Raw genomic sequence first — 25,012 nt, forward strand, 5'->3', positions numbered from 1 at the left:
TAATAGATAACAGACGTAGATGCAATACACCTGGCACTAAGGTAATAATAATAATAATGAGTCATAAGTCTCCCTGATGCTGCATACTTTATCACTCAAATATGGCCTTTAAATATATTTCACTACGTCTATTATTTTTCTCCAAATATCAGTTTATGAGTTCTGAAAATACACACATTTCTATCTCCAATACTTGTTTTTCAGTTCTGGTACAGATATATTAACTCAACCAAGGAAAATCTTTGAATTTAGTAGGCTGAACAGTACACAGGAGCTGAAGAGCTACCAGTAGCTCATGAGCTACTCATTGGAGAAGCCTGGTATAAAAAGATCAAGGAGGAGCTCTGGAGCCACGTCTGAAGGCACAAACGAAAGGATTTGATGTCAGCATGCATGGGTGGCACCTTTCTGTGGCTATGCTAGTCACTTTCAGAGTGGAACGACGTCAGCATGGAGCGATACGACACCACCTATCAGTTTACCGAATTTCTGCTTCGAAGTTTCTGCAGTTCGAAGTAACCACCAGAAACTGCTCTACATAAGGTACAAAAATGTGATGGAGGACTTGCAAGAGATACCCGGTACCCGTAAACAAAGATAGCTTTAGTATGTCCAGGAATTATTAAATAGCTCACCTAAAGAACAAAAAGGATACCTGCAGATAGTAGTAGTTTTGCAGCTTGAAGAATGTTTTGGATTCAAATGCAGTGCATTATTCAAGAAGGCTGGTAATTATATGACCTAATTAACATGGAAATGTGATACAACCTTTTGTGTAAATATGGGGTTTGTTCTCATTACAACCTTATCTTTACATATGTGAAGAAACGATTCTTTTGTTGTAACAGCTTGGATCTCACTCACTCTTCTTAATGATGTGTGTCAATCAAAAAGACAGTTTTTAGAATTAGAAACTTTAGGTGTATCTTGGCTCAAAGGGTGATGTTGCGATAATATCACTTAAAGACTCTATGTAGGTATAGAAGTGCTTCTTGGGGGAGAAATCCTTTTTGCTCCCTTTAAGAATCGTTTCACCACTGGCGTGGTAAAGAAGCTCTTCCCTATTACTTACATTGTGTATACAACAATGGCGGCTAGAAGGATCTTTAGAGAGGTGGAAGAAAGATGTTGTCCAACAGGTGAGTGAGATATTGGATTAGAATGGCATCCTGCAACCAGTCTCTTCAGTCTTTCACTGCTGAACCACTGTATGAACCTGTTTCACTTCTTAGTGTAACCTCTTCTTGTAGTAAGTTTCCAGTGCTTCTTTAATTATTTGCACAGACCTTCCTGGTGGATTTAGGGGTCCAAACTCTACGCCTTCACGAGCAATGCAGCCAGGCTCAGGGTGGCTGATTCTAGGTGGCACCCTTGTCCCCCTGTATTGTTAAGAAGTCTCGATGTGCAGGAAGCCTTATGATTTGCCCCTGTGACCTATCCAGTAAATCTAAGATCTGGCCTGCTGTATGGCAATTAGGATTGTTGTCAGATGTTCATGTTTGCATATTTGTATCACATGTGGTATCAACAGTATTGGGGGGGGAACACAAATGCAAATCACCTTCACCATTTTATCAATCTGGCATTCCCTAGAGATCCTGTGTGGTGAAACCTGGATGCGAAGCTTTGGCACTCTGCATTTTCATGAATAGAGAACAAGTCCACATGTGGCATGGTGGAATATGTCCTTCATTACTATTACTTTTAACTTCCACTTGTAATTGATGTTTTCCTTTTTGCTCAGTCTGTCTGCTTCTGTGTTGAGCATTTCTTGTTGGTGTATCACCACTAGTGATATTTCTTTCAAATTTGCCCATTTCCATATGCCTTGGGATAATCTGGCTAGATTGTGTTGTGTTTCCCCGCCTTGCTTGTCGAGGTAGAACATTTTCATTGTATTCTCTGATATGACTAAGGCTATCCTCCCTTTGATGTATTTTTGGAATGTCTTCAAGGCTAGAAAAATAGTCCTGAGTTTCAACACATTTATCTGGCTGTTCTGCTTCTTTTGGGTTCCATTGGTTCATGATGTTTAGGTTTCGCATGTGAGTTGGATGAATCCATTGTAATGATCGAGGTAGATGTTTGGAAGATTCTCATTGTGATGGTAGCCAAGTTACACCACTGTATTTCTCTTTCGACTTGGTATGGCAGTTACTGCATTGTCCGAACGCCCTGTTCCTGTAAGCATTGATGTTGTAGCCCTTGTAGTGGCTTCAAGTGTAGCTTAGCATGCAGTATTAAGGAGATCCATGATGCCCCCATGCCCAGCGTTTTCCTCATTGTCAGAGGTTGACATTTCTGGTAATGGTAAGTTTGGTCCAGTACTGGACTCTTGTTCACTGGAAATGCTCTTGTAGTCAGAGTTTAAACTTGCAATTAGAAAGATCTTTTCTCTTTCATGATCTAGTGGTGACTTACTGTAGTTGATGGAGAAACTAAGGCTGTTGAGTGTAATTATAACTGGGTGTTAGACCCGACGGCCTTAGGGTTGTCCCCCATCCCCAACTTTTTGCCTTCCTCCCTCCACTGTTTTTGCTGGTTTTAAGACCCTGCGCATGTTACCAATGCTAACCAGTGCTAGAGTGCATATGCTCTCTCCCTTAAAACATGGTAACGTTGGTTCATACCCAATTGGGATATCTGATCTACTTTTAAGTCCCTAGTAAAGTGTAGTACATGTGCCCCAGGCCTGTAGATTGAATGTTACTAGTGGGCCTGCAGCACTGTTTGCGCCACCCACATAAGTAGCCCCTTAACCATGTCTCAGGCCTGCAATTGCAAGGCCTGTGTGTGCAGTTTCAATGCCACTTCGACTTGGCATTTAAAGGTACTTGCCAAGCCTTAAAACTTCCCTTTTTCTACAGATACGTCACCCCTAAGGTAGGCCCTAGGTAACCCAGAGGGCAGGGTGCTGTGTAGGTAAAATTCAGGACATATATCGGTGTGCTTTATATGTCCTGGTAGAGGAAAACTCCTAATTTAGTTTCCCACTGCTGTGAGGCCTGCTCCTTTTATAGGCTAACATTAGGGCTAACCTTGTATACTGTGAGTGGTAGACTGTGATTAGAAAGGGGTAAACAGGTCATATTTAGTATGGCCAGAATGGTAATACAAAATCCTGCTGACTGGTGACGTTGGATTTTATATTAATATTTTAGGAATGCTACTTTTAGAAAGTGAGCATTTCTCTGCACTTAAATCCTTCTGTGCCTTACAGCCTGTTTCCAATCAATGTCTGGGCGACAGCTCCCTTGTGCATTTCACCCAGACAACAACAAACACAGGATGCTCAGTCACATCTGCACACATCTGCATACTGAATGGGTCTTCCTGGGCTGGAAGGGTGGAGGGCCCGACACTTACATTTCAAAAGACAGTGGCCTGCCCTCACACAAAGGTCTGCCAAACCCCCTACTGGGACCCTGGAAGACAGGGTTGTACTGAAAGGGGACTTTGTGCAAGTCAAAACCACTGGCTGAAGTCTCCTACACTTCAAAGGCACTTTTGGGTATATAAACTGGGTCCCTGACCCTACCAAAACAGACACTTCTTGGGACAGACTCTCTGTACCAGAACCTGCAACCTGCCAAGAGAAGCTGCCTGGCTGCCCAAAGGACTCACCTGGACTGCTTTGCTGTAAAGGAATTCTGCCTTGCTGTTTCCCTGCTGCCTTGCTGGCCTCTGGCTCTGCTGAGAAGTGCTCTCCAAGGGCTTCGATTGAGCTTGCCTCCTGTTTCCTGAAGTCTCGGGCCAAAAAGACATAATCTCTGCAAAGAAACTCCTTGTGCGGTGAAAATCAACGAACAGCCTGCCGGAATCGACGCACAGCCTGCCCAGCGGTGAGAAACTCACTGCATCATCGAACCGGATCGACGCAGCCCTGCCCCCTGAGTGGAGATCGACGCAGTGGCAGCGTTGCGACCGGAACTTCGACACACAGCCCACCGGATCGACGCAACAGCTGTGACATCGTCCTGCACACCAAGGATTTCCGTGCATCGTCTCTGGGCTTCAAAAGACCCTGCATCGCAAAGAGGATTCAAGCATGTGTGCCGGAATTTGACGCAAATCCCTTGCCACGTGGAAAAGAATCACTGCATTGTCTGTGTGCGCCCGGAAAACCGACGCACACCTACCTTTTTCCACTTATCGCCTCCTCTGCGGTCTTCGTGTGTGTAATTTTGACGCAAACCGGGTACTTTGTGCTTGCAAGAGACAATTTTTGCTTTTAAGAACTAAAGACTTATAATTACAAGAGTGATATTTCAACCTGTGATTATCAAATCTTGATTGTTTTTACCTTAATTTAATCAGATAAATATCTTATATTTTCTACACCTGTGTGGGGTCTTTTTGTAGTGTTCTTGCTGTGTTATGGCATGATTTATTGCACAAATACTTTACACATTGCCTTCTAAGTAACGCCTGAATGCTCAGTGCCAAGCTACCAGAAGGGTAGGCACAGGATAATTTGGATTGTGTGTGACTTACCCTGACTAGGATTGTGGTCCCTATTTGGACAAGGGTGTATAACTGTGCCAACTAGAGACCCCATTTCTAACACTGGGTGTATGCCATATTGTCTTGCTTGAACGTCCTTGCCTTTAATATTCAGTCGAATAGTGTTGGACCTGGCCCATTCTGCAGGGTCATCCCCAACCCTTTCGACGTCGTCTTACTAATTTTTTCCAAAATTGTTTTTGTTGGCCTTATGACTCTGAGCACTTTACCACTGCTAACCAGTGCTAAAGTGCATGTGCTCTCTCCTCTATAAATGGTAGTATTGGCTTATCCACAAATGGCATATTTAATTTACTTGTACATCCCTAGTTCAGTGCACTACATGTGTCCAAGGCCTGCAAATTAAATGCTACTAGGGCGCCTGCAGCACTGATCGTGCCGCTCATTTAAGTAGCCTTTTAAACACGTCTCAAGCCTGCCAATGCAAAGCCTGTGTGTGCAATTCTAAACTGCCATTTAAACCTGCCAAAATAAACCTTTTGTACCCAGAGGGCAGGGTGCACTGCGTTCAAGGAGTAGGACCTGTACTTTTTAGTTTTGCATGTCCTTCTAGTGAAAAACTCGTAAATTCCTTTTTCACTACTGGAAGGCCTGCCTCTCCCATAGGATAGCATTGGTCTTGCCTCATTACATCTTATAAGTGTAACTTCCAAATAGGAAGAGATGACCCCTGTGTGTTTGGTATCTCTGGAGTCACAATTTAAAATCCTAACTTATGGTGACGTCTGATTTTAAATTGTAATTCTGACAATGCCACTTTTAAAAAGTTGCCATTTTCTTGCCTTAGCCATTTGGTGCCTACAGCCTGTCTCTGGTCACACGACTGGGTATAGTTGACAGCTGGGCTTCGTGTAGTACTCCTACAAATCCACACACAATTGGAGCTTAGGTGTGACTTAATGGGTCATCCTGGACTTGATTAGAGGGAGGAGCTGGAAAAAGCTTCACTTACACCTGAAAAGGCTGTGTCCTGTCCACACACAAAGGGCTTAATGACTCTGTATTGTCACTCCAGCCACCTTGGAGCCAGTGCAGAGGAGAAAGGGGATTCCTTGCACTTCAAGGCAACTATCTAGAAGCTTCTCCTACCTTCCAGAACCCTGGTACCAAACTATAAATAGTGGACCACAGGCACCACCACTTCAATACACTTCTTGACCTGTGGATACTCTGCCAGAAAGAAGGGCTGATGTGCTACTGAAGGACTTCTGTTTTGCTGGATGCCTGCTTTGCTGTACTGACCGGTGCCTGCTGCCCTCTTGCCTGGTAGTGAAAAGGACTGGGCCTGCTTCTACCCATCTCCGAACCAATAGTGACTCCAAGGAGTAGTTGGCTGGCCTCTTGACCTTACGTCTCAGGGACAGAAAAGACTTCCAACCACCCTGCTCCTGCATCTAGACTCTGCTAACTGCGAGTATGCCCTGCCAAGTGGTGTCCCTCGAGTCCTGGATCCTTAGAAGTGAGTCTGAGGTGCTTTACTCCAGCAGAACAGACACATCCTCTGCTGCAGGAATGCACTACCGCTGGTATGTGGAGAAAATTGATGCGTCACCTCGACAACATGGGTGGAACCAGTACAAACAGAATTGCAGCGCCGCTGTACCTCGCATCTCTAAACCAGCGCACCGCCTTCTGAACAAACAACTGTAGGGTTTTCTCACCGGACAGTACTCGCATCCCTGTTAACGGCAGCCTCAATGATGTCACAACACCGCATCTCCGCCCCTGCACTCATGGGAATCGACGCGTTGCCTTGACTGTCTAATGCGTCTTCGAAGAATCTGGAACTCGCAAGACAGCCTCACCGCATCTCGGAACTGACTCATCACCACGGTTACATGGAGAAAAGCAACGGATACCCTCTTGCTGCGAGGTAACAGACTCATCGCTCCGCAACCCGGATTTAAGGTACTTTGGTTCAGTGGGCCAAACGTGGACTCTGTAGCCAGCCCATGCTCCGTGGTTGGCCTGAACTCTTTACTTTGTCCCAGTGCAGTGCAACCACATATCCTTGGTTGTCGCTTCTTGTTACTAAGTGCTATTTTACAGTTTAATCTTTAAAAATTCATAGCCCAAGTTCTGCTAAGTGGATTGTTGTTTTGGTCTTGTTTTATTTATTAAAATAAGTTCTAATGTTCTAACCGTGTGTGGGATGTTTTTTGCATAGTGTTCCACTGGTTTACTGTTTGAAGTGTTGTACACAAACTTTACACATTTCTTCTGAGTTAAACCTGACTGCTCCCAGCTAGCTACCAGGGGGTGCACACAGGTTAATTTGGGGATGATTGTGAATTACCCTGACTAGGACTGTGGTTGTTGCTTGACTGGGGCTTACACTCCAGTCAAGCAACAACCCAATTTCTAACATCCTGGAAGAGGTACACATGTATTTCCCTCCATCTGAGATGTGCTACGACTACAGCCAGGCTCTTTGTGAACATTCTTGGTACAGATTTTTCTGGAGGGTAACACCTTGATTTGGCAGTGCACCTTGTCTAATACAAATTTGAAAATAATTCTGTCCCCTCTGTACAGTGGTATGCATCTTTCAAGTCTATGGTTGCCATACAATCTCCCTTCAGTATAAGGTAGATAAAGTCTTATAATACTGTCATTGTTAATTTTTTTATTTTGATTAACTTGTTTAGTGCTCGCAGGTCTAGGCCTTAGGTTCTTGTCTGGCTTTGGAACCAGAAAGTATGGAGTACACTCCCTGGTGTCTTTCCAAAAGTAGAACCCTTTATATTGCCTTTTTGTGCAAGAGGTGTTTGAGCTCTTGCTGCAGGCGACTTTGTTCCGCCCTTTTGATGCTCTTTTTTCTTTATGGTACTATGGAAATTGTTCTTGTTGGTTCTGAGCAGAAACAGTGTTGTATGATGTTTAGTATCCATTTCATCTGAGGTAATTATTTGATTATCCTCCTACAAGTGATTGGTGCAGCAGGATTTTCACTGGAGTCAATTGGTGGTGGTCGATCCACCTCTAAGGCTGACTCGTCTTTCTCTGCCCTTTGCTCAAAAGGCATGTCTTAAGGGTGAGCCATACTGCTGTTGCAGTGGGCTGCTGAGGTGGCAGCCTGCCATGTGAATGTTGTGTGTGAGGTAGCTGGTTGTATGTCCCATCCCTCTTGCAGGTGCTATCTTCATGCCCCCTCAAAATGGTCCCCTGCATTGCAATGCCCTCATGGGTTTTGGTGTATCATTGTCTTTTTTCATGCTCTCTAGCATCTCATCCACTGATTCCCCAAAAGGACTGTATCCTATAAAGGGCATGTTGATAAAGACAGATTGTACCTCCTGTTTGAGGCCCGATACCTTAAACCGGGCATGTTGGTAGAGAGTTGTGGCAGTGTGCAGTTGCCTACTGGCAGTGTTCGTATCGTCCAATGCAGATTAGAAACAGGTGTTGGCAATGCTCTTGCTTTTCTGAACTAGGTTGTTGGCATTTGTTTTTTGTTTTTTTAACTCTTCAGGTGGGAGCTGCATGAGTTCCTCAACTTCATCCCACTGTTGGTAGGTGTACTGGTTTAGCAGGGTGTTTGAATTAGCAATGCACCCTTCCTGACCACACAATCTTCATGTCCCCAATGTTCACTCTTACTCAACCTACCACCTTTAGAGCTGTCTCTACTCCGTCTGGTCTTCCTCCAATTGCACCCCACTGTATGCAGTGATGTAATCTAGGGGTGAAGGTCTCAAAGGGTTGGAGACCAGCCACTCTTCTTTTGAGTCAGCATACATGTCTTGCCACTCTTCCATCGACTATCCTATTTGTGAAGGGTCATATTTGAGGAACTGCTCTTCTTCCTTCGTGAAATCGAAGAACTCCTCTATGGTCTCTTCCTGCAGTTCTGATGTGAGTGGTGGTTTCAATTTCAGAAGCACTTGCCCTAATGGTTGTTTCCCTTGCTGATGTTTCAGGGGGATCTAGTACTTCTTTAAAGAGTAGTTGAACTCTTTCTTCACACGAAGGCCTCCTTTTCAGCCTTGAGGCGTCTTCTCTGTCTACCACCGCTAAGAGATTGTTGGGCATGGGTTGTTTCCCCTCTTCTTTGATGTTGAGCTCTTCTTCCCCCGAAGGTGTCTTCCCCATCCCACACTCCCAATTCTATTTCAAGGTTGACTCTGAAGTTCTTCCTCCAGCTGCATCCTTTGGCTTGGATCTATGGGGCTTTTTTGGTTTCTGTTTGCCTTCTGGCACAGAACTATACTTCTGAGCTCTCTTTTGTGCTTCCAGACTCAATGGCAGAAAAAAGAATTTGAAGAAGGTGAGTATATTGAAGATTTTCAGGACGTCATCCTAACATCATACACGGAGGGACACCGAGCTAAATGATCATGGACTCGACAAGGTCCACTCAACTATGGACTGACAATTCCAGTGGAATAATGCACAGCAGGTGATTCCACAAAGGATTTATTTATTTAAAGAGTTTTACATAGCGCTGGCAAGACCCGAGGCTATTAGATCGCTATAAAACATTGTGAAAGAGTCTCACTCAACAGCATTACATTTCAGTGTCGCTGTGTATTGAACATTATATTGTTTGTGATGGAAAACACACATATATCAGGGGTTGTGTTTGCAGATATGAGCTAGGCATTAGTGCCCGGAGGGTCAAGGTGCCGAATGAGGAGGAATGTTTTTTAATTGTCGCTAAAAGCTCATGAAGGAAGGTTTCATTCTGAGATGCACTGGGAGACAATCCCAGATTTTGGGAGCATTGTCTGAGAAAGAGAATGAAAAGGCTTTTTGTTTATGCTTTTTGGAGTGAGAGGGTACGAAGAAGTGTGTTGATGCTCTCAGATTTCTTGTATGGCCCACCTTTTGAGTTTGACTGTGAGGTAGGCTGGTTTAAGTGGTGTAGAGGACTCAGAGAGACAAGCAGTTTTGAAGCAGCAAAGTGCTTTAGTCTGTAGCCACTTTAGATTTTTCAGGGAAGGGAAGATGTGATTGTATCTTTTAGCTCGGGTGACCATCCTTGCTGCTGCATTTATTGAGGATCTCAGACGACTAAGTGTGATACTGGGGCGCCTGTGAGGGTGGCATTCAAGTTGTCCAGTCTGGACAGAATCATAGTTTTGTGGTGGTTTTTAAGTCATTCAGCAGGAGGAAGGACTTAATTTTGTTCTGGAGTTTTCAGTTGTAGAAGGCGCCCTTTGCTGTGCATGCTGCAAAACCAATTTATCGCTACACAGTTGTTGAAAGCTTTAGATGCGAATGGTATCGGACCTGCCTACCAGGATTGAGACCACACTGTATAACAAAAACCTCGAACTAAAAGGTTTGGTATCTTTAAACGACATTTGGGAAAGTCAAATTATGCCACTCAGCACACTTCAGTGCCGTATTCTGTCTACATGTTGCTACTGATTATCAAGTACCTGGTTTGTGCAGCTTCTCTTCCATGTGTATCCCATATTTTCACAGACGTCCTTCAGGCTACTGTATGACCTGTCAGCATCCAGCTTTGTAAAGAAACGGGTAAGTCTTTTCACCAAACGATGCCAAGGATTCTAGAACAGAACAAAGTTAAAAACTTACACACCTCGCCATAGCCATGTTAGGTTTTCAAGCACTAATAGTTCATTATGTTTTTAAAAGGTTCATTATACAAAAATTCAACACAATCTTCTCTGTTCACAGAACACAGGAAAAAGTCACTTTCCTTCAACTACATCCCTCCAGCATTCCATTTTTGTTTATTCATGAATTATTTTGGATGATCGGTTACTGGGATAGTTATTTGTTCTCTCTCGGTGACAAACCTCTTTTATACAGGTGGGATCTCTTCTTGTTACAGGTGCTTTAGTGATTAACAAATAGCTGTGATGCTTAAGCTAAGCAATTTTCATTTCACCAGATCAAAAATTGTTCGAGAATCCTACAGGCAAAAATTTCAGGAATCAAGTGGTCAAGATCACAGACCTATGGTAGGCATCCAGAATGCGAGGGAAGGAGCTTATACTAGACAATGACATCATGACTTTTTAGGTTAACGGGTTGCACCTGTGAACTTTTTTGAGGATGCGACAACTAAGATCTGTTGTACTATCTTGGAGCCCAGACCTGAACCTGAGAAACAACCTGTGGCCCTGAGAAACAGGTGCGCCATGAGCAAACAGGGAAAGTGCACCCTATTATGTTGAATATGCTGCCCTCATCGCAGCCAGATACTCGTTCTGCCCTGGGGACAGCACATTCAAGTGAAATACGAAGTGGCTTTGAAAGCTGGTCTGTTTCATTGTGCAGGCAAGGGCTGTCTGGAGGTGTCCATAGAACCACCTTGACCGCCTCCAGAGGGCTTGAAATCTGCATGTGAGGGTGCGACATCAGCCCCTCATGTGATGAAAATCAGTTCCTAGACTGCAAGCTGACAGCAGGTTATGCTCACTGAAGACCAGAGATGAGCTTGCCGGACTCATTGAGACACGCAGGTTGAAGACAAAGCGGCCTGATCAACTTGTCTTAAGTAGGCTCATGCAATGCCTAATTTGAGCCGGCAGTTGCAGGTGGGGCCCTTCCATCACTACAGCCCCAGCACTTATTTTTGCACATAAGACTCTTTTTCTGTCCTTTTCTTCCTTCTTCTTTCCCCCTTTCATGTTAATCCCTCTCGTGTCCTGGGTCAAAGGCACGGAAGGGACCATGCAGGAGTGAGTTTGAGGGACAGGGAGTGTCTGGTGATGGACTAAAGCTGAGGGTAATCAAGACTATGCAACCTTGGTATTTGGCACCATGACATTCCAAAGCATGGGTGGCAGCTTCTGAGCAAACGTTTGGGCCCTGGCACATATTTTTCAAATTAAACAATGGGTACATGTTGGGATTAATTCCCAATTAGTCAGGTACTACTGTCCTCATAACACTGATACACAAAGCACAAATAAGAGCAAAAGGAAAGGTCACTTTGACCTGATCAAACATCTCTTTACACTTCCTCCAACCACCTGTTCATGCCAATTGTATTAAAACCCTCACTGACCTCTTCTTAGTCAGTGTATAATTGATGATATTGGGTGGAAGCAAGTAGCACAAATGTATGGTGGAATGGAAGCAAGATGCTGTGTGGGTGTCCAAACAAATGCAAACAGGAGCAACTGAATACAACAGGACATACTGTTTTTATCCCAGGTGCATCACCCCCACCCTCTGCTCCCAAGCCCCCGACACTACAAGGACTCTTGGCTTTTGGGTGCTTTACTCAAATGTCTTTTGCCTTTCTGCTTGGTTCTTTTAATACTGTACTGTACCCTTATTTTAGTTCCAACAGGCATATGCTGGCCCATGAGTGTTCCAGCACTTTTCGTGACAATAATCCTTGCACTTTATTACATGTTAAGTCTTTTAAAGGCCCAGTTTGCAGAACCAGCACTCTGTGATAACACACCTTGCACTTTACTACAATGTCTATGGATGAAGGTTTGTGTCTTTTATACGACTGAATCTATACATGTTTTTATTTTTCATTTGCCAACGATTTATTGATTTTAACATGCTTGGGTGCTGACTAAGTCCAACTTGCGTGCCCCAGTGACTTTAATCATTGTTGCATTGTATTTATTATTATTTTATCCCCGGCTGTCTTTGTCTAAAGCCACATTGCGATGTGTGTACACGTATTTCTGTTTAGTGTGTTTTATTGTGTACTGTACTGCAATGCAATGGTTTGCGTTTCATAAATCATGCAATAAAGAATATTGCACGGAACTGAACACATCTAACAAGTATTAAATCTTATTCCCCCAAACATAGACTTCAAGCATTCTGCTGTACACCACTTCCACAAATTGGATTCATAAAAAGTGGGCATGTTTGCCTGCTCGATACCCTGATGTATGTGTTGTTACAGACGAGACTGCGTGCCTGGTAAAATAGAGTGCCAAGGCTTTAAAAGAAAGATCTTCATTTCCTCACAGTGATGTTTTGGAAGTAATGTGTAAAACTGTGGTTTATGAGGGGGTAGCAGAGCCATATTCTACAGAGAAAAGGGGACTTAGGCCAAAGGAAAAGAGGATGTATGAAGAGATTGGGTACAAACAGTGCCCCACAGGTCTCCTAGCCTCTTAGTCATTGCTCTGGAAATCATCCAGGCCCACTTTTGTATATGTTATAAAGCTGCATAAGGTAACTTGAGGATAATCACAATCTAAGTTCAGTAAGTTTTCTCGTTTCTTCGTTATCTTATAAGTCAAACTGAATGTTTGTGTGGAACTACTCGACTCAGAGGGATTTCATCAGGACCAAAACACAGTGGCATGTGCATTTTATAGAGCAGCCTCGTGAGAAGATATTCTCAGAATAATCGGAGGAAAAACAAAAACGGTGAAGATAAAAAAAAATAAAAAAAGGAAGAATACGTTTTACAACAGAAAAAGGATGAAGGAAAACATGAAAGTTTAGAGTTTAAGGGCAGAGGGTTTACAGGCGTACCTTCTCAATTAAAAGTAAGTATTTTAAAAGAGACACTTAAAGAATACATTAATATGATCAGCAATATGTTTTTAAAAAATGTTAATAAATAAAACCCAGAAACACAACCACTTTGCTTAAATGTTGGACAAAATGTACATAAAATAAACAAAAAAATAAACCCATTGTCAACATTTTAGGTTAACAAGAATATATTAAGAAGCACCGTTGTATATAATACACTGCCACGTGAGCTTCAGTGCAATGCAAGACTGCATGGTGCCACGTTACCTGTGATGACCCCTGAGTTCCCACTAATTGGCTACTGAGCAACATGTGGTCTGGGCACACAGGCTGGGAGAAACTCATGCCTTGCACAAGTGTGTCTATACATGAGTGGCTCGACTCCCAGGCGGACAGTGCAGTTCTGGGCTCTGGCTGAGTGCTGGAATATCGAATCCTGTCCTCACTGAAAAACAAGTAGCAGAAAAAAAGCATCATGGACATCGTTGCACGAGATTACATAGATTTATAACACACAATGGCCAAGGCTCTCTCACTTTCTAATTTTAATAACATTTAATTTGCAATAACACCCCCCTACGGCTCTGGGACACCATGCTGAATTTCAGTAGTCAAATGAACAAAACACGCACTCTTCTGTCGGTGCTTGTGTATGCATATACAAGTGACAGCCTTAGAGACACGATTACAGTAACATCTGGAAGCCGGGGCATTTTACGTGTCAAACCTCTTCACATATTAAGACATTGGCGGTCACCGGTGGCACCTACACACCAAAGGCAGTCAACTGAACTTTTTTGACTGGCCATGTGAGAGAAGAATTTATAAAATCGTGGATAAACTATCAGTTTGAGGGACTGTGGGATTCATTCCTACGATTTGATAACTCTGGATAGCCTCATTATTGATATCACTAAGTGGCGGTGTGTTATGGCATCGGGGTATGAACCCCTCCCCCGCAGACGGGGCTGGTTGCTCTGATTAAATAAAATATATATGCATAAAGTGGGTAAATAGTGACAGGAGGGGAAGGTTCTTGTGAATGAATAGGAGATAGAATTCACTGGCAGGTGGGAAAAGACTGAGTGACATATGTTGGACTGAACTGTTGGACACCACTTCTATGTGTTAATATATTGCTTTATTAATGTTGTAATAGAGTATAATATGCTGCGTCCTTTTGAGCCTGCCTTAGTGGACAGACTTGTTGAGTCTATCCTGCTAAATAGAAGGACAATTATAGCACTCAAATATGTTGCTGATTAGCACAAGTTACAGGATATATGTGCGAGACGTAAGTCTGTGCTGGGGGTTGAGGGAGGCTCTTCGATACTGGGAGATTTAGATTATTAGCAGGCGGGAGTGTCTGTATTAGTGTACTGCTTTGTTCTTCGAATTCTGTAATACGACAAGATTTGTATTTTCTAACTGCCACGAGTCACCCGACTGGTTAGTACGGACTGTTAAAATGGTCCTGTTGTAATATGAAATCGATAAAGTAATACTTTTAAAAAAGTCTTGCCATTTCACATTTGCCTGAAGTGAAATTATTGTACAATTCAAACTTTTTATTGCGGTCCGCAGTTACAATAATTGCAGACATCCACCCGACCAGACCATTGTATTTAAATAACGACTACTTTCACGCAGTCACGTAGAAAAGTTTACATTTTCCTTAAGTTACACCCCCCATGTGTAAAGATCCCCAAATTTAATATAATTCCCCCCCCCTCCAAGTAAAACTCTGCCATGTGATTTGGCAGCAGCCTCACCTGGTACTACAAATAAAACGGAGTATGAACCGTGGAAGAGTTTGTCAACCTTTTGTGCTAAACAAAATCAGCTTCTAAAGCGCTTTGAATACCTACATTTCGCTTCCAATCCACAAGACTCTCTCCTTGCTATCTCAACCTTCTAGATTTTGCAACCAGTCTAACATAAATTGTCATACAGTTTACGTTAAAGCTTGAAATTGAGTTCTCAGGTCTAGTGCTCTGTTAGTCAATCTAAGAGTTTCAAACACTGGGATACAGCTTCTATAAAAGGCAACTGCTCAAACCTCAGGGCGTTGGTCACAGGCGACAGGTCCATATCAGATCGAATGTGTTTGGCAAAGCCAGCTGTGGCTTCGGAAGTGCCTCCTGAGGCTGCACGGGCCCTCTTGACTTCTAAAGGACAGATACAAAGAAAATTGCACAGCAATTAAGGCACTGGATGTACAAAAACCAAGCCCAAACAAAGCTTTACCTCTTCAGTGAAGAACAATTAAAAATTTACCAGTACAGCAGCTCATTAATATAGTAAAAGAGAAATCACGTGTAAATTACTATTATGAGCTCAATATATGTGGTTCAACCTATTATAGTCTAACCTTAAAAATCTCCAATCTGTTCCCTACTCCACTTGTTACACCCTATTTCCGCACATCCAGCTTTCGATAATTTTCTCTCCAGCCAATGTATAAATAACCTGAAACAACCAAAGTAAGTCGAGCTAGAAGGCCCATCCATTAGTGAAAAAAGAACAAAAAGGCTAAAACAACTATTGGCCGTTAAGTGAGGAATCACAAACGACCTTAAACAATTGCTAACATACATTGCCCAAAGACAAGGAACATTATAAGCATGGGAATCTATGAAAAATGATGGACAACTCTTAATTTGAACAGTAAGTACAGCAAAACCCAAACAAAAAAACTGATAAAGTCTGAAATATACTACGCAAACAGCTCGGTCTTTAAAATTTCCCAAATAAAGCTGCTACAAAAGCATCAATAGACCATGCAGAAGGATATGGCAAACTATTAGCAAGAACCAAAAAGGTAAAAATGCTCATCCTACAATGACCACAGTCAGAGGTGTATCTTGGTCAATAAGATTCAGAGGGTACCAGCTAAAGATTTTCCAACACCCACGCCTTCATATTATGTTCAAATACAATTATACAACACGTAGGGCATGAAGCGGGCTCAAAGGGCTGTAGAAAAGAAAAGGAGTTTATATATATTTTTTAATATTCAATATTTAAAGAGCTTCAGAACTAGGAGAGTGTGTGTTTTGTCTGGGGAAAAATAACCTGTGAACCCCGACAGACACCTCACCATACCCAAACAGAGCACCTAAATCCAACTATTAATAACAAAATACAATTATTAGGGGGTGCAACACCCCAAACACCAGCCTAAAGCTATCCCCCTAACCACAGTGGAACCCTTTCAGGTTTTCCTGATATTGATCACCAAGAACTTGAATTTCAGATAGAAAAATTGTGCTTTGCGTTTTACCATTTTTAAAAAGTCACATCCACATAAAGGCATAAACTTGGTAAATAATATGGGCCTTCCATTGTACACGTTACTTAAGACATCCATTGTCTTTATTTTAGAAAAATGAACGAAATAGTCATGTATTCGGAAGGCTATCTTAGCTTGCATGTTCTGACTTGTAATACCACACTAAAGCCTCATTCTGAGTTGAGAGGTAACAGGACTTATTGGCTGAATCAAGTTTATAAGTAACACTAGCAAATCACACTTCAGATGTCAACTCTGCCCAGACATTTTACCAGCAGAACTGTGGGGAAACACGTGGGTGGCAAACAGCCCAAAAATTAGATATTAACGTTGGATTCGGTTGCTGAACCATCAACTCAATTCTCCAGTTCCTGAGGCACAACTAGGACAACAAACGTATTCCCTTGAATACTGCATCCCAGGAATAACCAAAATGTGATATTCCCAGTTCCAGGAATACTGTATCGGTATTCCAGAGTACATTGGAATGGGGGCCTAAATGGCTGTCCAGTGATGAGGGCAAGTTTTGACAGATCTTCTCTTTGAAGTCTACAGTTCCCCAAATGGCACAAATTAAGAGTGCCCAGGTTAATTCTGGTAAGTGCAGTTAACTCCTGCAATCCCTCCATCCACCCCCAATTTGGCCAAGGTAAAGTTGTTCAGGTCAAACTTGTCAATATATACCAGCCAAAAAGTGCAGATAAATTCAGAGGCATCCAGATTTTGTCACGTAAGCGTTAAAATCAATGTCACGCCCCATTTTTTCAAACATAAGTCTGTGCCAGATTTTATTAGCTGTGACAATTATCACAACCAACACAAGAGCAAACAATCATACTTTAATGTACAAATTAAATCTATTGGCCCAAAGTTGCTAATTTGCTCATCAGTCTATAAGCTGTCTTGTTCATTCCTCCTTTGTGGATTTAGAACATTGTGTCAAGTAGAAAACACAGGAAGCTCCTTAGAGCGTCAAATACATCTCAAGAATGCAGATAGTGGCAGAGAAGAGTGAGGCAGCTCCCACTCAAACAAAAAAAATAATAAAACAAATGATAAAATAAAAAGAAATAGTAGTGGAATATAAACGTACCTTATAATATCCATTAATCAAGTTTAAAAAAAAAAAAAAGAGAATCACCAATGTCTCGAGACTGATTGTCTTTAACATGTAGATAGTCTTATCCCCATTCACCAAAACGTCTGCCCCCAAAAATAACTCCGACCTTGTACAAGAAGTCTTTGCCTCCTTATTAATGCTAGAACAAAGCAACACAGTGCCCTCTTTTCAAGCCATCCTCCGACTACACTCGGAAAGGAATTCAATTTCCCCCCTTAAAGTAACTATTTGTGCATATTCCGTAAGTATTACCCACTTGTCTACTATATGGGTATCATGAGGCTCAATGAAAACTAGATATTTTATGCTGTTAGCGTCAATGTCGGATTCTATTTCTGATAATTGACTGCTGAGATTTAACTTACTGACGCTACATCATAAAATAATTCCAAGCTGCCCCTGCTGTAATCTGTGAGAGCCAGTCAGAGCAACTCTGGAATGCAGGCAGTACAGCTTCTACAGGAGAGGGGAGGGAAAGCCCAAAGAGTGCTGAGGGTGGGTGAGGGGCAGTCAGGTATTTTTTTTTGTATTTAGGCCGTGTTATGCATGGCTCCCACATTACCCTTACACTCCATGTAGCAATTAAAAGAAGGGACAGAACTATTAAGGGGCCATACAGAACAAAAAGTTATAGATTGGTAAAAAGGAAATTGCATGGATGATTTTCGCCTCAGGGTTGTGAGTGGCATCACAGACAACTTAAGGTTCACTCTTGTCTATTTCACGGTCACTCAGAAGCCCTCTGCCAAAAAACGGGTCCAGAATTCACTGCTACCCATCTATAATTGTATTTGTTTTCTCTGGATCACTGCACAGGCCATATCTTTGTTCGTCAATTACAGTCATTACAAATGGGAATAACTGGCACCAAAGACATTCCTATGAACAGAATACCTCTCTTTGTAGTCTTCACGAACCATCGATCTTTCTTTATGTCTGGAATGGTAGTTCTAGCACTTGGACTTTCTGTTAATATTTTAGTCAAAAAAGCTGGAACAGAGGAAGAACAGTTACAAAATGAACACTTTACACAACCACCTTGAAATACAGAACAACATTCACCACATCAGCTTCACACTCCCATGCACAATGGGCATGCCTGGTTTACAGACCTCTTGTCTCACCCATCAACCAACAGGTACAGTTAGCCACAACTCATGGAACTGGACACATTTACTCAACACAGGGAAATTCCAAAAATCTCCTATTGCTAGAGTAAATTATATGCTTAACAGATACTTTCCTATCATCTACTCCTACTGCACACATATGTATTTTTCTGAAAGTCTGGACTTGGTTTAAAATCTGCCTAGTAACTCAAAAACATAAACATATCTAAGAGTTATGGGGGTATATAATCAATCAGGAAAGATACCCAATGGCGCAGAGTCAATCTTCTTCCAAGGCGACAGGTAATGTTTTTTTTCTTTCCAGTCACAGTACTCTTGGCAGTTCTCGTTAGGTTGGTCCCACGGTAGTTCTACAATACAATAAGGCATCAATGTCTCTCTAAATGATTCATAAAAGAACAAACAACAGAAGAAAATTGTGAAAGCAAGACATTACGAAAAGGATACAGTATGAAAATAACGCTCCACACAAAGATCACTGCCATGACCAGGCTGCACGTAAAATGGAAGTAATCACATCGTACGCATAATTGTAACATCTATATTCGTTGTCCTTCACGGCCTCCCTTCTTTGCCTTGGAGGTCTTTTCTTTAAGGGAACGTACATACAGTGGACTCGCAACCACAGAAAAAGGGCTAGCCAGGGTGCAAGGCATAAGCAGACTTGAGTAAAGAGGATTGGAGAATGGTTCCATGAAGGTAAGAGATAAACAGTCGAAGTAAAACTAGTGCAAGTGTCTCGAAAGAAACTATTTGTCCTAGAAGCCCATTCACTTAAAACCCATGAAATAATGACAAAATACTGAACATTGTTGTGGGGATGGAAAGAAATTGAACCTTGATGAAACGTATGTATTCACAATAACCTGCACTAACTAAACTGACTGCTTAAGGAATGGGAAGTGATGCAGCCATAGTGGCTCCTGCAGACCACAATAATTGGAACAAACCTTTGAAAAGCCACTTACGCAGGCTGGGCTCCAATATCATTAGCATACATTATGGAAAGAGGATAGAAATCTCAACATAAACACAACAGGCAAGTATTAAAGCTATAACAACGTAACAGTGCTGCAACAGGGAAAAAGATGTTCTTGTATGTTGCACATTTCAAATTAATGCAAGAGTAACTTCAAAGTAAATCTGAATTTTTTTTTGTTCCGAAAAATTTGGAAACTATTTGGAGAGCTATCACTCTGGTCAAACAACATTTTTGAAAGAAACAAAGGTTGTGCCCAAATTGCCCCTCACTGGAGTGGGACAGCGTGAGTGATTTCTTAGCAGACAAAGATCAAAAGTGTGTTGGTCAAAATAGAAAAAAAAGTTAATTGCAGTAATCAAAGGCATCTGTAGTTAAAATCATCGAAAAGTGAGGTGCCCAAATAGTTTTGGGCCAGTACGGACAAAATAGTAATTCTCAAATTGGACGGGGACACTGAACTGGTGCCCACAAACAGGGTGCATTTTAGTCTGTCACTGCAAGGAGGAACATTCAACGGAGTATTCATATAAACCGACTGCTGTCAAACACCTCAGGATACTTCGCAAAGCTTATTACTACGTGGCAGAACTGACTGAGAATTACCGTAAATCGTTCAGATAAGGTAGTCGGAATAAGGATTTGGGATTTCTGGTACAACCAATTCGTAAAACTGAACCTGTTAGAGGTTACCAAAATCTTTGAAACTGAAAGGGACTTTCGTTATCCCTAGGTCTGGATTACAAAAAAAACAACCATTAACGAAAGGGGAAAATAAGCTTCATTACAGTTCTCAAAATGCTGCCCATGCACAAGATGTATTTAATCACAGTACTTAAAAAGGCAACCGCATTAAATCAAAACAACATTAAGATAACCCACTTGGTTTACAGGATGATTACTGACTATTATATACAGGAATGGATGAGAATGTTCGAGAAGGTGTCCAAGTGGACACCTTCCAATTTTAACACCAAATAAAAAAATAAAAAAAAACACTAAAACATACGTAGGCGAACTGCTATCACTGTACCATAACCAATAAGTAAGGGCATCATATGGAATGTAACGCTATCAAATGTGGGACCTAAATTAAAACCTTCATCACAATTTAATGCAGTAAGACATCCAACATCTTATGCTGCAGGTTTCTCTTACTGAACTTTAAACATGTTTTAGTCTGAGAGTTACGTATAGAGATCATCCGTTTGACTAAGATTCTCAGACACTTTTCTCCAGCAGAATCTTAAAAGAGCAGATTTTTCATTAGAGCTTACTAGGTTTTGTGATAATAGCATAGCTTTTAGTTTTCAGAAGCCAGGTGGGCCAGAATCTGATAAGAGGTTATCTGGCAGCAAAATGGCTCAATATTTGAGGGTGCTTATTTCAATCCAGGGCTCTTGAACCTATAACCGACCCAGGCAATTTGGTCAGCTACAGTATAACACTGAAGTGGCATCAGAAAACACGCAAGTAAAAGAAGAGGTGCAAGCAAGACTTTTGTATGAGAAATTAAGTTTAGGACTAATTTACAGAGGATCTCATGGGCTTATAAGCAAAGCAGTAATTCACACATTCAACAACTGTTACTAAGCATACTGCCTTCTGATGCCACTTCCACAGTTAGCAAAGTGAATGGGGGCTTTTTCAAAGCAAGAACATCAAGCTTCTCTATGGGGGTGAGTTTTCCCTAACGCACATGAATTACCTAGAACTGGCCAGGAAAAGCAGCTGAGTCACATATCACTTGAGTCTCGAAATGCATGCAACCAATCCTAAAGTGTTCTGCCAGAAGTACCCAAGTCAACAATTGAAGGACTCTTCAGCTCGGCAAATCATTCAAAGGAAAACCCCAGAAGATTTAGGATTTTCTGGCCTCACTAGCTTAGAGAGAACATATTCATTCTCCTCGGAGAACTCAACTCCCACATCGATGACCACAACACCTCCTCACTACTCGAGAACCTTGACACAATCGGTCAGGTCACCAACGCACATCGCCAGACAAACACTCGACCACATCTTTTCCGCAGCAACGTCACCATCGACGACTCAACACCGCTGCACTGGAACGACCACCACTGCATCCATTTCTCCATCACCACACCTACAGCTCCCATCAACACCCCCATCCACAGGAAATGGAACCAAATCACAGAGGAGTAACTTATCAACACCCTCAGCAACTTGCCACCTAGACAACAGATGCCAAAACCTCAGCATGCAACCTCCGCCAATGGATCAGCAATACCATAGCTCCACTCCGAATGACCAAGGGGAAACACACCACCAAGAAAGCCAGCTGGTTCACCCCACACATTAGGAATCGAAGCGCACCTGCAGAAGACTGGAGAAAAGATGGAGGAACAGCAAATCTCCGGATGACCCTGCAGCCTTCAAATCCGCCACAAGATCCCACCATGGCCTCATCAGAGCCACCAGAAAAACCGCCCTGCAGGACACCACCACTCACAACACAAAATAACTTTTTGTCGTCATCAAGGAATTTGCCAAACCACAAGCTGAGGCCACTAACATCCCTCCATCCCAGGACCTCTGCGACAGACTAACCACCTTCTTCCATTGGAAAATCAAGGATATGTACGACAGCTTCGGACCCAAAGACTCGTTGAACACGCCAACAACGCCCCAACTCAGATCCACTGAACACCCACAGTTCCTGCACACCTGACACCCCTCACGACAGATGAGACTTGCTCCATCATGAGCAGCATCCACTCACTCCAGAGCCCCCACCGATCCTTGCCCCCACTACATCTTCAACAAAGCCAGTGCCTCCATCGCACCCGAGCTCAGCAAGAACATCATCTGCTCCCTAGAGTCATCCACCTTCCACGAGGACTAGAAGCACACTGAGATCTGCTCGCTCCTGAAGAAACCCATGGCCGACCCGACAGGTCTCAAGAATTACCGGCCCATCTCGCTGCTGCCTTTCCAGCTAAGGTTGCGGAAAAAGCAATCAACACTCAGCTCCGCCAACACATCGAGGACAACATCCTGGACATCTCCCAATCAGGATTCAGAACTAACCACAGCACCGAGACTGCCCTGCTTGCCGCCACAGATGAAATCTGGTCTCTCCTCGACCAAACTGCAGCCCTCATCCTACTGGACCTATCTGTCGCCTTTGACACAGTGTCCCACCGCACCCTAAGCACCACACTCCACGCAGCAGGCATACGCGGGCAAGGCCCTTCAGTGGACACACTCCTTCCTGACAGGCAGAACACAGTCAGACTCCCGCCACACCTGTCAGAACCTACAGAGATCAGCTCTGGAGTACGCAAAGGATCCTCGTTGAGCCCCACACTGATCAACGTCTACATGGCCCGCTTTCCCCAATTGTCAGAAACTATGGATTGAACATTGTCTCGTACGCCGATGACACCCAGCTGATTATCCCCCTGACCGAAAACCCCACAACAGCCAAGAAGAACTTCTAAGACAGGATGGAAGCAGTCGTCTCGTGGATGAAGGAAAGCTGCCTCAAGCTAAACTCCGACATGACAGAGATCCTCAGCCTGGGACAACTCCTGGTGGCCCTAAACACTTGGCAGCCACTCTCTCCCTCCCCCCCAAAACCTACAGACCACGCATGCAACCTCGGCGTCATCCTCGACTCAGCGCTCACCTTGACAATACAGGTCAACTTCATCGCCACCACTTGTTTCCACACCCTCCGACTCCTCTGGAAGATGTTCAGATGAATCCTAAGTTACTGCCGCAAGATCGTAACACGCCCTGATCACAAGCAGACTTGGCTACGTCCTCTATGCCCGAACCACCAAGAAGAACCTGAGCAAGCTACAACAAATCCAGGACACCTCCGCCAGACTCATCCTGAACACCCCCCACCGAGAACACATCACACGACACCTGAGAGATTTCCACTTGTTCCCTGTCGAGAAGAGAATCAACTTCAAGCTCCTCGTACACGCTTACAAGGCCCTCCACAACCTTGGACCCAGCTACCTCAACCCTTTACTCCCCTGCCAGACCTCTCAGCATCTCCTAGCAGTCGCTCGTCACCGTACCCCGCATAAGAAAGTTCTCCGCTGGAGGGAGATCTTTCACCTATTTTGCGGCTAAAATGCTGGAACACCTTACTTCTCCACCTCAGGTAGTCGCCATCACAACCTCAATTCAAGAAGGCCCTCAAGATCTGGCTCTACGACTGAATCTTGAGGATCTACCCCACAGCGCCTTGAGACCCTATGGATGAGAAGCGCGCTTTAAAAATGCTAATTGATTTTAATTGATTCATTCATTCATTAAGCCACAGAAGCAACAATAAAGGATTTGCATCTTGGGTCACGGAATTCAATGGGTCAAACCAATGTTTATTGACTTCAAGGTGGTCAAATAAGGAAGGCTCGGTATGTGGAGGATTGAAGATTAAGGCTGCTATGTACTCATCATTCTGGTTCACCACAGGAATCCTGCCATGTTAAGATCTTCCATGTCCCAGGTACAAAAATTCACATTTAATACAAACTTAAAACATGGGTTTCTACAGCAGCATACCCAGCAACATTTACTGAAAAGAAATTGGATGCAAATTATTGAAAAATACTGCTGTATGTTCCAGCTTCTTTTCTTGTACAAATACCAAGAAGTAGCAACAACTGTAGGAAAGTACCATCTTGCCTGGCATGTTACCCCCAATTTTACTTGTGTGTATGTTTGTTTTTGCCTAGGTCATTGGGATCCTGCTAGCCAAGAACAAGAAGTAGCAACAACTGTAGGAAAGTACCATCTTGCCTGGCATGTTACCCCCAATTTTACCAGTGCTTATAAAGTATGCCCTGTATGTGTTCCCTGTGTGGTGCCTAACTGTATCACTGAGGCTCTGCTAACCAGAACCTCAGTGTTTATGCTCTCCCTGCTTTTAAGATTGTCACTGCAGGCTAGTGACTAATTTTACCAATTCTGATTGGCACACTGGAACACCCTTATAATTCCCTAGTATATGGTACCTAGGTACCCAGGATATTGGGGTTCCAGGAGATCCCTATGGGCTGCAGCATTTCTTTTGCCACCCATAGGGAGCTCAGACAGTTATTACACAGGACTGCCACTGCAACCTGAGTGAAATAACGTCCACGTTATTTCACAACCATTTTACACTGCACTTAAGTAACTTATAAGTCACTTATATGTCTAACCCTCACTTAGTGAAGGTTAGGTGCAATGTTACTTAGTGTGAGGGCACCCTGGCACTAGCCAAGGTGCCCCCCCACATCGTTCAGGGCAATTTCCCCAGACTTTGTGAATGCGGGGACACCATTACACGCATGCACTACATATAGGTCAATACCTATATGTAGCTTCACCATGGTAACTCCGAACATGGCCATGTAACATGTCTGGGATCATGGAATTGTCACCCCAATACCATTCTGGTATTGGGGGACAATTCCATGCATCCCCGGGTCCCCTCTCATCCTGACGAGCGTGGTCTCTGGAACACAGGAGCTGGGTCCAAGTGTCCCAGACAGTCCAGTGGCCCT

At 43.2% G+C, this 25,012-nt stretch overlaps 1 protein-coding gene across 2 annotated transcripts in view; it reads right to left on the reverse strand.

The window, feature by feature from the left end:
* Window positions 1-25,012, reverse strand: part of CHEK1 (checkpoint kinase 1) — a 129,447-nt gene that overhangs the window by 32,898 nt on the left and 71,537 nt on the right. For both annotated transcript variants that reach the window (XM_069224403.1, XM_069224402.1), the window contains 5 exons: window positions 18,748-18,852; window positions 18,267-18,362; window positions 15,020-15,128; window positions 13,228-13,405; window positions 9,909-10,040 (listed from right to left, as the gene is read on the reverse strand). In XM_069224403.1, the coding sequence (XP_069080504.1) occupies window positions 9,909-10,040; window positions 13,228-13,405; window positions 15,020-15,128; window positions 18,267-18,362; window positions 18,748-18,852 (620 nt within the window). The remainder of the gene's footprint in view (window positions 1-9,908; window positions 10,041-13,227; window positions 13,406-15,019; window positions 15,129-18,266; window positions 18,363-18,747; window positions 18,853-25,012) is intronic.

The sequence above is a fragment of the Pleurodeles waltl genome, chromosome 3_1, assembly GCF_031143425.1.
Source record: "Pleurodeles waltl isolate 20211129_DDA chromosome 3_1, aPleWal1.hap1.20221129, whole genome shotgun sequence".
Classification (NCBI taxonomy): Eukaryota; Metazoa; Chordata; class Amphibia; order Caudata; family Salamandridae; genus Pleurodeles; species Pleurodeles waltl.